Source organism: Polyodon spathula, chromosome 23 (genome assembly GCF_017654505.1).
Source record: "Polyodon spathula isolate WHYD16114869_AA chromosome 23, ASM1765450v1, whole genome shotgun sequence".
In the NCBI taxonomy this organism is placed as follows: Eukaryota; Metazoa; Chordata; class Actinopteri; order Acipenseriformes; family Polyodontidae; genus Polyodon; species Polyodon spathula.
This window is the reverse complement of record NC_054556.1, coordinates 26867409-26881597: the sequence shown is the minus strand read 5'-3', so window position 1 is coordinate 26881597 and position 14189 is coordinate 26867409. Positions and strand designations below refer to the sequence as shown.

The following is a 14189-nucleotide window of genomic DNA, read 5'->3' as shown; positions in this document are numbered from 1 at the left end:
CCTGCCTGCCTGCCTGCGCTGATGTAGGAGTGTGTGAGTGGAGGGCTCAGTCACTCAGAACGGAGGTCTGCCATTGCCCTGAGATATCCTTTTCAATGGAGTGTTGGCATAAAGGAGAGACTTTGCAACGTCCAGGCAGAATGCATAAATAACGGCTGGCATTTGTGAGATAAAAAGAGAGAGACTGTGGCTCCCATCAGCCTGGGAACAATGGCAGCGTGCTGCTGAAGCCCAGGAGCAGGTCTTTCAATGGAGGGAGTCACCTCATTAATGTATTAGGAGACTGCCAGGATATATGGGAGCTGATATTTACTAAAGCTCCATTGTCTTTATCCAAAGGTATAATGAAATGAAAAGGGCAGCCCAGCTAAACGGTTTGATGGGAGGGTCTGGGAGGCAGTGTGGGCGAGAGGGTAGAGCTCATCTATTGATAAGCAGGGCTGCCTTGATTAAATATTAAGAGAGACTGTGTTTCAAAAGGTTATGAGGAAGAGGAATTGGGTTTCATTTATTCTTCTTTAGTGTTTATTTTTTCTATGAAAGCGTTATTGATTGAGGGCATCGTTATTATATGAATGACTACGTTGGACTGGAGAGTCTCTGATTCAAAGTGACTGAAGATGCTCACATCTCCCGGGAAATGCAAAAACTCATAGAACTGTTCCTGTTTCTTCTCAGGAATTTCCAGCTATCTGAAAAACCTAATAAATTGAAAGAGCTTCGCAAGGGTGATGGGCTGACAGCTCTGGAGAAGAAGATAGCTTACATATTTCAACTAGAGAAGGGCAGAGTGGATTGCCTGCTGATTCTAACGTTTCACAGATAATAAGCAGGGTAAGAGATGCTTGGCATCTCTTATTAGTAAATAAAGGGTTTTGTAGATGCCAGTTGTGTCTTTGGTTAGTATTTGCGGTTCAGTAGATGTGAACCAAGCTTTCCTTACGGCAAGTCTAAATGAAAAAGCCAGCACTTGCACAGGCTGATTTCAAGTTTGATTCACCGTTGATGCAGTGACGTTCCAGTGAGTATCTACTATCTGATAGAAGCCCGTTAGAGATGGAAGCAGACTGGCTGATGGTACTGAATTGTTTTCTTATAGAAATTTGTTAAAACCCACCCAGTCATTTTAGGAACACTGGCCTGTGCTTGAGGGTGTGTTCAAAACAGAGAAATGTGAAGCTGCTTTCAAAAGATTAACAGATCTGAATTTGAGGGGATAATCCCACAGATATGGAGAGAACACCACCCAGATCTTAGAGGTGCAGTCCAGGGTCATTCACCTGTTGAAAAGGGATTAAAAAGGAGATGACCAACCCAGGATAGCCGAGAGAGAGCCAACTCCCAGCGGTGAGTCCTGTCAAACAGATCCAGCTGCTCTGCGGACTAGAGAGGGCAGGTCAGGCTTCCTTTATTAACACCAAAGAACCCCATGGAGTTTCTAATTTGTTGAGGAATTAAATCTTGGTTGATGGGGAGGCATTGGAAAAGCAGTTGATTCAACAAAGCACTTGAACAGATTAGAGAGAGATTGTGGTACGGAAGGAGCAGAGAGGATCGGAGCAGCTCTGCCAGTTCTACTTTCTTAAATTAGAAAATAATATAAATAATGTCAGCAAAAAGCATGGGAAGCAAACAAGATAGATTGGATATAGATGTGTGAGGAGCTCAGTGGTTAGAGTGCTGGGCTGCATTGTGGATGGCAGTGGCTTTGAGTAGCTCAGCTGTTAAGAGTTGGGCATGGATGTTACCAGCACCTCTGGAGTCTTATTTTCATGCCTAATACTGTAACACAAGAAAGATTGAACGCTGTTTAATAACTGGAATGTGTTGTGCAGTCTTTCAGCTGTGTTCTCGGTTTAGTGCTCTTCATGGCAGTTAGAGTGCTCATGTGTTTCTTAATGGGGGAGGCTGATGGAATGGATGGCTCTAAAGCCTCTAATGGTTTGTACAGTGTGAAAACGCCTGGAGCACATTTCCAGTCTGCACTGTTTATCAATGTGTTGAAGTCAGCTGTCGATGGTCTTGCCCTGAAGCTCTTATTTCACACTTTCTCTTTCAACTTCCAATTTCTGTTCCTATTTTTTTTTGTTTGTTTGTTTGTTTTTTATTAAACAAAGGGTCCTCTGTGTACTGGGCATGGGGGGGCTGTTAAGAACGTGGTACAGCCAGGCTTTATTGAATTTGATAGAAAACAACCTTTACAGGGACTATATATTTTCTAATAATCTTGTTAAAAAACAGACAATGAATTTTACCCTCCAGATTTCCACCTGGATAAAGGACCTGTTTGAGAGGGTGGCGTGGTCGTAGCTCTTGGGAAAGAAGGCTGTGCTGTCAGTTCAGATCTGGAGATTGAGTTATCTCTGGGCGGGGGTTGTAGAGAGCAGCGAGGGTGCAGGTCAGCTCTTCAGAAGGACACAGCCAATCAGCGTTCCAAAAATCAATAGAACAATCTAATCACATTCAAATGCTAATCAAATTGATTAATACATATATCTCAAACAGTCCTTTCAATCTGGTGGATCTGAGATATGCAGAAACCTTCCTTTTAAAACATAGTACTGAAATAGTAACTGGCAAGAAAAAAATAAAAACAGTCAAAGAATTGGAAAAGATTGTAGCAATAAAAAATGTGTATAAAATGCTGTCTCTCATCCTTACAATAACACACCCCACACTCCGCTACACTCTGCACACCCTGTCCTTGGCACCTCCGAGCCCAGGCTGCATGCTGAGGTGCTGGTTAGTGGCAGTCAGTCTTGCGGAGGTGTGGACAAGACTCACAGTTCAGAAGAGATGGTGAGAGAGAGAGAGAGAGAGAGAGAGAGAGAGAGAGAGAGAGAGAGAGAGAGGAGAGAGACGCAGGTGTAAATCTCCAGATGCACTCTGCTATCCACAGGCTAATATTAGTTTTGGTTTAGCAAAGGGGGAGAATGCTGTCGGATCATTTGATCCAGTCGCACTCCTTCTGTCTGGATTACGGGGCTTCTGTCTGAGAGAGTGGGCAGTGAGGTTCCTTCTCATCAGTGTGCAGCCATGCCTGCTTTGTCTCTGAACTGGCCCACTCTCAAAAGCTGGGCAGGGATGACAGGTTTTTTTTAGTTATTTTGTTTTTTGCTCCAGGATAGATCCCTTTCTAAAGCATTGTAAATGTAATGGTACTTAATGTTGCACTGCACTCTGTACCCCCGGTTTTTAGTTTAGTGATGATCAGCCATAGCACGATTATGCACGGCTAGCAAAGCTGTATCTAAATATAGTGCAAGTGCCTTTTAAAATGAATCCTGTATTTATTTATCATCATCATCATGCCGCAGCTGTAGTGTTTATTGCGGGAGGCAGGCTGGTTCCACTCTCCTCTCTGAGCTGTAGTGTTTACTGCGTGAGGCAGGCTGGTTCGACTCTCTGAGCTGTAGTGTTTACTGCGGGAGGCAGGCTGGTTCCACTCTCCTCTCTGAGCTGTAGTGTTTACTGCAGGAGGCAGGCTGGTTTCACTCTCCTCTCTGAGCTGTAGTGTTTATTGCAGGAGGCAGGCTGGTTCCACTCTCCTCTCTGAGCTGTAGTGTTTATTGCGGGAGGCAGGCTGGTTCCACTCTCCTCTCTGAGCTGTAGTGTTTATTGCGTGAGGCAGGCTGGTTCGACTCTCTGAGCTGTAGTGTTTACTGCGGGAGGCAGGCTGGTTTCACTCTCTGAGCTGTAGTGTTTACTGTGGGAGGCAGGCTGGTTCCACTCTCCTCTCTGAGCTGTAGTGTTTACTGCAGGAGGCAGGCTGGTTTCACTCTCTGAGCTGTAATGTTTACTGTGGGAGGCAGGCTGGTTCCACTCTCCTCTCTTCCTCGCCTGCATAGCACTAGGGGGGGTGCAGGTGTGAGTGTGTGGCGCTCTGCACTGGTGCCAATTATCCCAGCGGAGCTCATCAGCCACTCAATCTCAGACTGTACAGTCTGCCAGCCCCTGAGAGCCCTTCACCCCATCAGTGATTGACACATCCTTCTGTATTTACTGGAAGACATTTCCACTAGGGAGTTCACAATAGTACATGACACATTTCAGATGGTCAGCTAATTGGTGCTGGTACAATTCATCGGTAGTCAGCTAATAGGCAATGGCTAGATACAGTAGCTGCCTGGCTTCAGATGCTACTGTTTTGTGCCCGTGTCTCACGGTTTAACAATCAGACTCCATTGCTGAGCTGCAGCACAGCTAACAGCATGGGGAAGCGATGTCACAGGGTTTCAGAAAGAGGAGGGCATGTGCTGAATGCTGAATAGGGCACAGAGTGCTGTAAAAATGAGGCTGGTTGATTTTGCAAATCGACAACCCCTACAGTTAACTAGCTGTCGACAATTCGACTAGTTGTTGCTGCCCTGACTTGTGTAGGATCCTGGGGATCTTGTCCTGTTAGTGCTCTGGCACAAGGGAGATGTGCTGTGTTGCAGATGGGTCTTTGCACTGGGAGTGAGTCTTGTCACCATGGTTTGCATTTCTCCATCATCCCGGAACGCGTTTGTGTTTGTGTGAGAGTGTAAAAAGCCAGATTTTGTTAGACTGGAGATATTTAGCAGAGTGTGTTAGATAACCCCCACTTCCCTCTTAAAAGCCTGTTCTGCATTGGAGTCTCCAGTCAGATAATAACACAGAGTGCTCCCGTGTGGGATCAACTGACTCGGGGGCAGCTGATCCCAGTCCAGGCACACGCCGGATTATTCTTGGCCGCGGCTGTTTTACCTTGACGAGGGTTTAAAAACATATCAATCCTCCCCAAGTCCTCCATTATTTGAACTTGTTTCTTGGGCTGTAATCCCATCTCTTTGTGAAGGAGGCTTTTTCCTAATACCTGCCACTCCTTACCCACCGCAGCTAGGTGTATCCACAGCCTGCGCTGACAGTAAGCTCCTGATTGAACAAGCCTGGGAACCGAAGCTCAGGGCAATATGCTGATCAGCCCACTGGGGTTTTGAAGGGGGCCGCTGTACCTGTGGCAGGCTGTCAAATTGAAACTGGCAGACCAGCATTTGGAGAACTTGTTAATCTCGGCACGTCGTTCTCAGGAATGCTAATTTCATTGCAGGTTTTATTGCCTCTCTCTCTCTCTCTCTCTCTCTCTCTCTCTCATACTCGCCTACAGAGTGGTTCTGAGTCACCTGTGTGTTTTGATAATATGAAAGTTTTGCCAACAAAATTAATTCATTGTTCCCTGATCCACACTGAATTAGTGCAACCAGAATTGTTCTGTATTTTACAGTTTTTTTGCAGACAAGCAATACATTTTACTCTTGCATGGTCTCACTAGCCTACATGTTACTGCTAATAAACGTTGCCTTGTATTCATCCCAAAGGATCTTTGTTTGTCCTTACAGCATCCTTAAAAATGTGGCCTCAATTTCCAGATTTCACCCAGTAGGTAGCCTTCTGACAGGCAGACTGGGCATGAGTGTGGTCCATGGAAATACAGTGTGGCACTGTCTCCCTAGAGCCTTGCTACAAGGGGTGCATTGTTTGAGTTCAGTGTGAGGTACACTGTCCGCAGGTACTTCCAGCATGCCTTCTTGACAGCTGTCTTATGCAGTGGAAGTGCTTGTTACACTGTTAGAGGTGGGGAGGGTGTTAAAGGTATGGACTGGGCTGGGTGAGAAACACTTACTGTAGTATTCTGTCCTTCAGTCGCTCCAGGGCCCCCCCCCCCCCCCCCCTCTCTCTCTCTCTCTCTCTCTCTCTCTCTCTCTCTCTCTCTCTCTCTCTCTCTCTCTCTCTCTCTCTCTCTGTGTCTCTCTCTCGCTCTCCTCTTGGCGTTTATGCTCCAGTGCTTGCTTGCTTTAACAAGGTGAGATGATCGATAGCAGCGTTTCCAAGTTGAATTCCAGTCACAGCACTGGGGATGTTAACCCTTTAGAACCCAGCATGGCACCTGTGTGATTTGCGATTCTTAAAGTTTTTCATCTTGTAAGCCTGTCTTCTTTGTGGACCGAACAGACCTCCAGGCCCCCTTTCAGGCATTCATCAATCCCTTTTTCCCAGTAAACAGGACTGGACAGCCTTGTAAACAATATGTTGCATCTCTCAATAGTTCCAGCAAGCTGAAACGAAGCTGAAGGTCTGCTAGTCTCTCCAATGTAGCCCCACGCTTTGTTCACTTGGTTGGCATTGTGTTCAGCGCCACCTCTTGCTTGAACCTTGAGCAAACACACTTCAGTTTTTGCTGGTGCCAGCAGGTCTATCACGTGCAGTCAATCACTTTCGGTTCTGACACTAATGATGCCAGAGACGTCAATCAGCACTGCTCAACAAGCAAGAAAAACTCCATCCCCAATAAACATAACATGCACACTGCCTCCCTCCCTCTGGCCCACACCACATCACCCCTCTGACGTCTAACACAACCTCAGTACACTCTGTCCTCCTTCTAACACGGTCTCCTAGACCACGGACATCATCAAAATGATATGGATTGTAGTGCTACAGATGCATCACACTGAGAGCTCTCTAGGCTCTGTGCTTTAACCACGTCTCTGTTACAGCATTGCTATAGATTGTGATATTCCATTTTTTCTGACACCGCTCTGCTCCCTTCTGCCACTAGACAGGACAGCGGCGCAATCTTACGGAAGCGCAGCTCAAGGGAAAGAACCCCACCCCCCAGTGTCAGCTGGCAAGAGGTGATTAATGTTTGATTAATGGAGCTCTGCAGATTTCCACAGGCAGTCTCTAGCAGGAATGTGCTTGGCAGTATTTACCTGTCTCTATGGTCAAACAGCGGGTAACGGATTCTTGGTTTTTCTGACAAGGTGTTTGAGACACTGTTTGCACAATACTGACCATGCTTTTTGCAATCTCTTGTTTGAAGTTTAACTGAATCGTTTTTCTTGTTTCATGGCACCTTCGCTGGTGTTCCACAGCGGATTTATTTTCCATAAATGGGGGGGTGAATGTGTGAAAATTAAATCTTGTCACAAGCATTTAGCCAGCCGAATGTTTGAACGGGCAAATCGAATGAAGCTGTACAGCGTGCTAGCTAGTGTCTCCGGCATTGCTGTGACAGGTATTGATTTTGGAGTAGGAAAGAGAAAATTGGATCTTTTTCTATGCAGTTATAACCAATACAAGGGGAAAATCATGACCTACCATGTGTGGAGACACAAAGCCCTTTCTGGTAACATTACAATTGAGGGTATTTTAAAACCCCCAGAGATTAAGGGGTGAAGTAAAGGCAGCAGTTGTGTCCGAGAGAGCTGGAAAGTGCATTAGAAAGAGGGGTAAGAAAAGAGGAGCAGAGCAGATTGCTGGACAAAACCACATGCAAAATATTCCTATAGTCTTCAACCTAGCCCACTGATTTACAATTGAAGACTTCAAGCAAGACTTTTTGGCCCATTTAACAAAATAGTCATCCAGGACTTACAGCTCTGACTTCAAAGAGCATCGATTCAAAAGCATGTTTGGTGCAGTCGAGTGAAAGAGCCCAGGTGTAAAGAGAGGAGGTGTGAGTCTCTAATGAGTGAGATGAGAAGTGAGAGGGAGGTTTAGTTTCAGGAGGTCTTTGACATGAAGGACTGTCTGTTTGAACTGCATCCTCTGTCGGTCTCGACAGCTCCGCCTGTGCACAGGACTCGCTATCAGCTAGAAAGTCTGAAGCTGCTTCATGCCTGCTTACCTCTCTGAGCTTGTTGGAGCTGTGACTTGACTGAATGCATGAGCGAGAGTGTGTTTGAAACAGCTTGTGTAGCTCTGCGTGTGTAAGGATTAGTGTGTGTGTGTGCACAGGTGAGTGTTTGTTTGCTAATGCACCCCCAATGTAAAGAGACTAGCTAGGGGTTAGCGTCTCAGTCAGGGAGCTGCTGCATTCCGCCCCTGAGAGACAGCCAGAGTATTTCATCAATTCCCCATCTGCTTTGCCATTGTGAAGCAAGATGAGATTGTGTGTGACTGCAAAGCGTTATATAAGATTACATTGCATTCCACCTACACTGGAACAGACTTTGGAGATCAATATAATATTCTGACTGCAATTGTCAGATGCACTTCAGTGAATCTACAAAGTCTGCCTGCACTTTTATTTGTAGCGTTTTACTACATCTTTATGCAGAGCTGGTAGAGCATAATCCAGGTTTTCCAAGGTCAGTCTACAATGAGGCACTGAGAAGAGAATTATTATGGGAATCCTAATCCCTGACAGTTCGGGACTTTCGACCTGTTTTTAAGAGAGGTCCGTTATAAAAGTTCACCGTAATAGGAGAGTGTAATAGAGTACAGTGTGGTAAAGCATATGTAAGTATTGCAAAGCCCAAAGTGGTATGGTAAAGCGTTTTTTTTTTTTTTTGTTTGTCTTTTAAATGTGGCAAACTATGTTAAATGCATAATATAACCATGGCAAAAGCACATGAAAAAAATGCAAAACGTCTGTGCAAATTTACAGTAGAAAACTTGAATAAGGGGTGAGGGTGCACCCCCACGCACACCAGGGGCAGACGGATGGTCAGCCGTGCAATTCTCCTCACAAAGATCGAGTGAGGACACTGCATCCCTGAGCTGCTCTGCTGAGGACCTAGCCTCTGCATGTCAATATGAAGAGTGCGGGTTTCAGTAATCTGCTGGTGGGGGCCTCTGCTAGAATGCAGAGCTCAGCTGCTTAGAGCCGTTTCATTTAATAAAAATGAACGCTGACACAGTCTCCTTTCTGCAGAGCTGAACTGCGTGGGAATTAGATCCAGCTCCCGTCTCTTTGAAGACATGTATTCATACAGGAGAAACGCGAACTTTGAAATTTACCCAGCACCTGCTTGTGTCAGGAGGGCCGGTGAAGGGAAGAGTTTTCAAATTGAATTAGACAGGGCCAGGGGCTTTGTCCTGGGCTCTAATTCATTCACTTCTTACTGAGAGAGAAGATCAACAACATTCTTGGAGCCTAGAACAAAGAAGAATTAGAGGGGTTGCGATCCAAATCTTTAAAATCTTGAACGAAGCTACACTAGTTAACCCTGAACAATACTTTAAGAGCACCACAGGAGCCAGACCTCGGAGTGGTGAGGGGATGGGACAGGCTACCTAGTCAGGTTGTTGAGGCACAACCACTTGGCTCTTTTAAGAACTAGCTTGACAAAGTTTTGAGATCAATCAGTTTCTAGGAACCGGACATAATCACTCATTCCCTCTCCTCTCACAGATTACACAGGAACATGAGACCAGGTTGTTGTCCCAATGAAGAACAATTCTGCCGCTCCGCAGACAGTGAAAACAAAAATAAAAACATTCAAGTATTGAGCCGTTCCCAGGAGGTGTGTCATGCACCTTTATCACCTTACAGTTTCGTTGTAGTTCTAGTGCTTAATAAAGTGGCTTGCACTTTCTCAGCTGCGTGCTCCTGTCCTAACGTGGAAGAGTTGGTAATGTGCATTACTCTTGGGAGAGCTGAGAAATGAAATAGTGCATTTGTAGCGGCTGCAACGAAACAGCCAAAGCACTTCGCACAGGTTACACAAAAATCAATAAAGATGAGCAGCGGCAGTCAAAACTGCTCAGATATACGACCTGAATTCTCTAACAAGGCAGGGGAGAGCGCGATTAAAAACTGGTCCTTTGAAGATTTACTGATCTTTATTAAAGACTGCAGGTTATCAGGGTTCAGTAGCAGCTCTGAATGTAGCTGAAAGCCAGCAAAGGCATATTTTGAGGATATGGTTTAAAATGAAGCAACTGAACTCAGAACCATGCAAACTTTATAAAAAGGCAAAGAAAGAGAAACAGATCAGCTGGAAGCCCCCCTCCAGATCGGAGGCGAGGGATTGAACAAGACTGGTGGACAGTCCTGGGCACTGGGCACTGGGCACAGATACACATTTCCATATTAGTAATGTCCCCTAGTTAATGAAAGTGCCGCTCAAGCTGTGATGTTTGTTACAACACCTTGAGGGAAGAGACTCAAGTGCAGCACGAAGCTCTTAACTTCTTGTTAATAAAAGCAAAAATGCACAGAGGCCAGCTGTGGTTGTTCTACACGGATATTTGTAGAGATGCTGTTTGATACACCCAACTACTTTAAACGTTCTACTGTGCAACTTCACTAATGCTGTGTCCTGTACTTTGTCAATAATATATAGCAATACCCTCTTTACTGACACTCTCTCTGCACTGCTGCCTCCTACAGGAGATGGCAATCCAAAGGAGAGCAGCCCTTTCATCAACAGCAGCGACGTGGAGAAGGGCAAGGAGTACGATGGCAAGCACATGGCTCTCTTCGAGGTAACGCTCTCTGTCTGTCTGTCTGGGAAATGAACCCGCTCAAGCCCCAGTGCATTTGTTAACTATACGTGCTTACGTGGAAATGAGGTGTGTTTGCTCTGTAGTCAGTGCACAGTGCTCATGCATTGACATGGCAAGAGGGACTGGCACTGGCTACAGTTAGTGTGTGGTGCTTCTCTGTCAGTGCACCTGAACTACAACACCTGCCTGAGATTCAGGTCTGGAGAGCCGGGCAGTGTTGCTGCTGTGATTACTCCACTGTCCACTGCACTTGGGAAGCATATTCTAACCCTGGCCTCGGAGGTGAAGAACCCCCACAAGTGCCAGGGTGCTGGGATCTTAAAGCAGGCCCCAGGCAGTACCAGATAACAGTAACTGTGACAGTGCTGTTCTGTTCTGCTGTCAAAATGTTTTTTTGGTTCTGTTTGGCGTGTGTTTAACTGCTTGTAACGTCTGTCCGCAGGAGGAGATGGACACCAGCCCCATGGTCTCCTCTCTGCTCAGCAGCCTGGCCAACTACTCAAACCTGCCACAAGGGAGCAAGGAGCACGAGGAGGCAGAGAACAATGAGGAGGCGCGCAAGAAACCCATCAAGGTAGCGAAGGTATCTCTCTCATTGCTGCACAGACACTGTCAGCTTACACCAGCAGAGCCCCAGTGTGAATGCAGCTGGAAAGAGCATGTGCTGTACCTCTCTCAACCCCCTATCTGTGATCCAAGGTCTTTGAGTCTCTCTCCCTCAGTCTCCCTCAAACTTGTCCACCAACCCTCTGTTATCTGTCTTTCAGAGTTTCTTTGATGATGTCATCTGCAGAGTCTGGTATGCCATCTGTAAAACACACGCACGCACGCACGCACAAATGCACACACAGCTTTCATCTCAGTGAAAATAAGTCAGATATAGCTGGGGGCGTGCATACTGATAAGCACAGGAACAAAAAGACAGCAAACTCCAGATAGGATCATTTCTTTTTCTCTGACAGTATTAATAAAGTTAATAAACAACCTTGAATCAGCAGCTGCTTTCTGCTCAGTTCCCTTGGTGACCAGGCTCCTCTGGACTCCTACAAGTAAAGTGAATTCAGCATCCAATCGATCAGTCAATCCATCTTCCATGGCTGTGCGTTCCTGATGACTGTGGATTTCAGCCACATGGCGAAGGATCCATCTCCCCTGCTGTGCAGAACTGCAGATCAGGTGCATCTCCACTGCCTGTGTATAACTGCAGATCAGGTGCATCTCCACTGCCTGTGTATAACTGCAGATCAGGTGCATCTCCACTGCCTGTGTATAACTGCAGATCAGGTGCATCTCCACTGCCTGTGTATAACTGCAGATCAGGTGCATCTCCACTGCCTGTGTATAACTGCAGATCAGGTGCATCTCCACTGCCTGTGTATAACTGCAGATCAGGTGCATCTCCACTGCCTGTGTATAACTGCAGATCAGGTGCATCTCCACTGCCTGTGTATAACTGCAGATCAGGTGCATCTCCACTGCCTGTGTATAACTGCAGATCAGGTGCATCTCCACTGCCTGTGTATAACTGCAGATCAGGTGCATCTCCACTGCCTGTGTATAACTGCAGATCAGGTGCATCTCCACTGCCTGTGTATAACTGCAGATCAGGTGCCTCTCCACTGCCTGTGTATAACTGCAGATCAGGTTCACCGCCCGTTCCCATTCCTCGCTGAACGCAACTCCTTAATAATCCATCAAGCCTGAACAGGAACACATTAGTGCTGTCAGCTGGTGTGTGAGTAGCAGAGCGTGAAGCAGGAATTACAAGCTGCTTTTATTACCTTACAATTCAAGAACTGCAGTAGGGTTCTGGGAGCTGTAGATTTCCGTCGCTGGGTTCAGCTCTGTGATGAGCGAGTCTGGCACAATGACCTCCTGTTGCTACTCTGTTAGACTGGAGGGGCGTCTGTGTGTTCGTCTCAGAGATGAGGCATACATACCTTTCCACCTGACCGGCTGTAACCCGAAGCCCCTGTTTAAAATAAGAAACAAACGAGAAGGCAGCAGGAATGTGTCATCCCTCCTCATTCCAGCATCTTAATCAGAGAACAGGATCAATAATCCCAGAGAAGAATGTGTATCAGTCAGCTGTCAGCTAGGATCTCATCTAATGAACCTGGAAGTCAAGCCACGGTACACATAGCCAAACAAGGCTGCACAGCGTCAAGTCTTTCTACTCTCAAACTTCTCGCTAGGGAGTGTCAGGCACTGCACAAAGCCTTTCAGCTGGGACTTTCTACTGCAGTCTGTACCGTCAGGCTATTTAACCTTTAACATCTAAACTACTCACGGCTCCAAGAGAAAATAACCAAAGTCTGGTAGTGTCCACAATGCAATGCAATGGGTGCCCCCTCACTGTGTCTGGTGCCTTCACTGTGGTTGGTGGTGATGCTCAGCATGTTGGTTCAGGGTGTGCTGATCACCACTCTTGTTTCTGGAAGTCTGCCTGGCGCTTGCGCAGTGCAATGTGTGCACACTGTCAGGCAGACGCTGTGTATAATGAGGGCTGCACCCCAGCTGGCTGGCACCTTGAATGAGAGGCGCTCTTGCCACACAGCCTGATCCTTATTAGGAGAGTTAAAAATATCCCAATCCAGAAAGCCTCCTAGACAGTTGCTAGGTTGACACTGAATTGATGGATGCTGTGCCTTTTACTGTACGCTGAAGGGCGAACGATCAGAAACTAATTAGCTTACCGTTCAGCCTAGCAACAGCTGCAATAGAGGTGCAAGTCATTACAACAGGAAGAGACATGGCAAAGATAGAAGACCTGGCTGCACTTATACACAGCATTCAAAAACCTGGTCTTCCTGCAGCTTAAAAAAAATCCTTAATATTAACCAAAACTTAAAAATGAATTGCTGTTTTCAGTATTTTAATAGAAAAAACACCATTTAATATTAATTGCAATGCCTGTTAATAACGTATGCATGTTTTTAATTATTTGTTGTGAATAATTACTGCCAGCACAGTGTTAATCTGGGATTAATATTGCAGCTTAATTTAACTGAAACTGTTCTTCTCCCTGGTTGCTGGTGAGACATATCACCCTGGGTCTGCTCTCCTTATTAGTTTGCTGGTTCTAATCACAGTGGTTGAGCCTGAGAGAGTGTACAGCTGACCTTCACAATCGCATTCATTCACACCTATTATAGCTCACTGGAGCCACGCACAGCAGAGATTTAGTTCCAAAACACTGGCTAATAATGTTAATTAAGAGAGCCATAACAAGTTATAGGCAATTCTTGTAAAGCCCACAGAGGTATGGTAAAGCATATTCAAAACATGTCAAACCATTGCAAACTATGGAAAATGCATAGTGTAAACGCATTGACAGTGGTAAACCTTTTATATAAGGATTAAGCAAACACATTTGAGTAGAAGGATTTCCAGTAATCTGAAATAATAAATTGAGACCAATACACAATACAATACCGTTTGCTCTTCCAGAGTCCCAGGACTCAGGACACTGGCTGGTCAGTCCAGCTCAAGAATAAAGCCAACGCACACAAATCTGTTTGTAAATCTCATTTAAAAGACTATGCCAACACCCTCCTGCTTGATCTTACAGAAGAGTGAACAGCATGGCTTCGACGCTCCACAGGCACACCCAGGAGATAGAGTCGGGATCCTGTTCGCGGATTGAAGCTGCTTGACATGTATAATGCAATGAAACTCTCCATTTCTCAAAACGGACGACAGGCAGACTTCTCCAACTGTGTCTTCATGAGTGTCTAAGCTCACTGCCAAGACAGTCTGGAAAGCTGACACTGACACTGCGAGGCTCCAGAATCAGGAGGCTTTTATGCACTGTCTTAAAATTAAACATGCATAGCGATATTTGCGATATTACATGGGTTAATATGTTAACAGCTCCACAGGTCACATTCAGACACGCACTGCCCTTGGTTTGCACAGTACAGGAGGTTTAT

The 14189-nt window shown here is 45.9% G+C and overlaps 1 protein-coding gene across 5 annotated transcripts in view; it reads left to right on the top strand.

The window, feature by feature from the left end:
- The window catches only part of LOC121298245 (solute carrier family 12 member 5-like), a 111688-nt gene that overhangs the window by 69102 nt on the left and 28397 nt on the right, over window positions 1-14189 (top strand). For 3 of the 5 annotated variants that reach the window (XM_041225252.1, XM_041225249.1, XM_041225253.1), the window contains 2 exons: window positions 10142-10236; window positions 10700-10840. In XM_041225252.1, the coding sequence (XP_041081186.1) occupies window positions 10142-10236; window positions 10700-10840 (236 nt within the window). The remainder of the gene's footprint in view (window positions 1-10141; window positions 10237-10699; window positions 10841-14189) is intronic. The other 2 variants (XM_041225254.1, XM_041225250.1) reach the window with 1 other exon arrangement.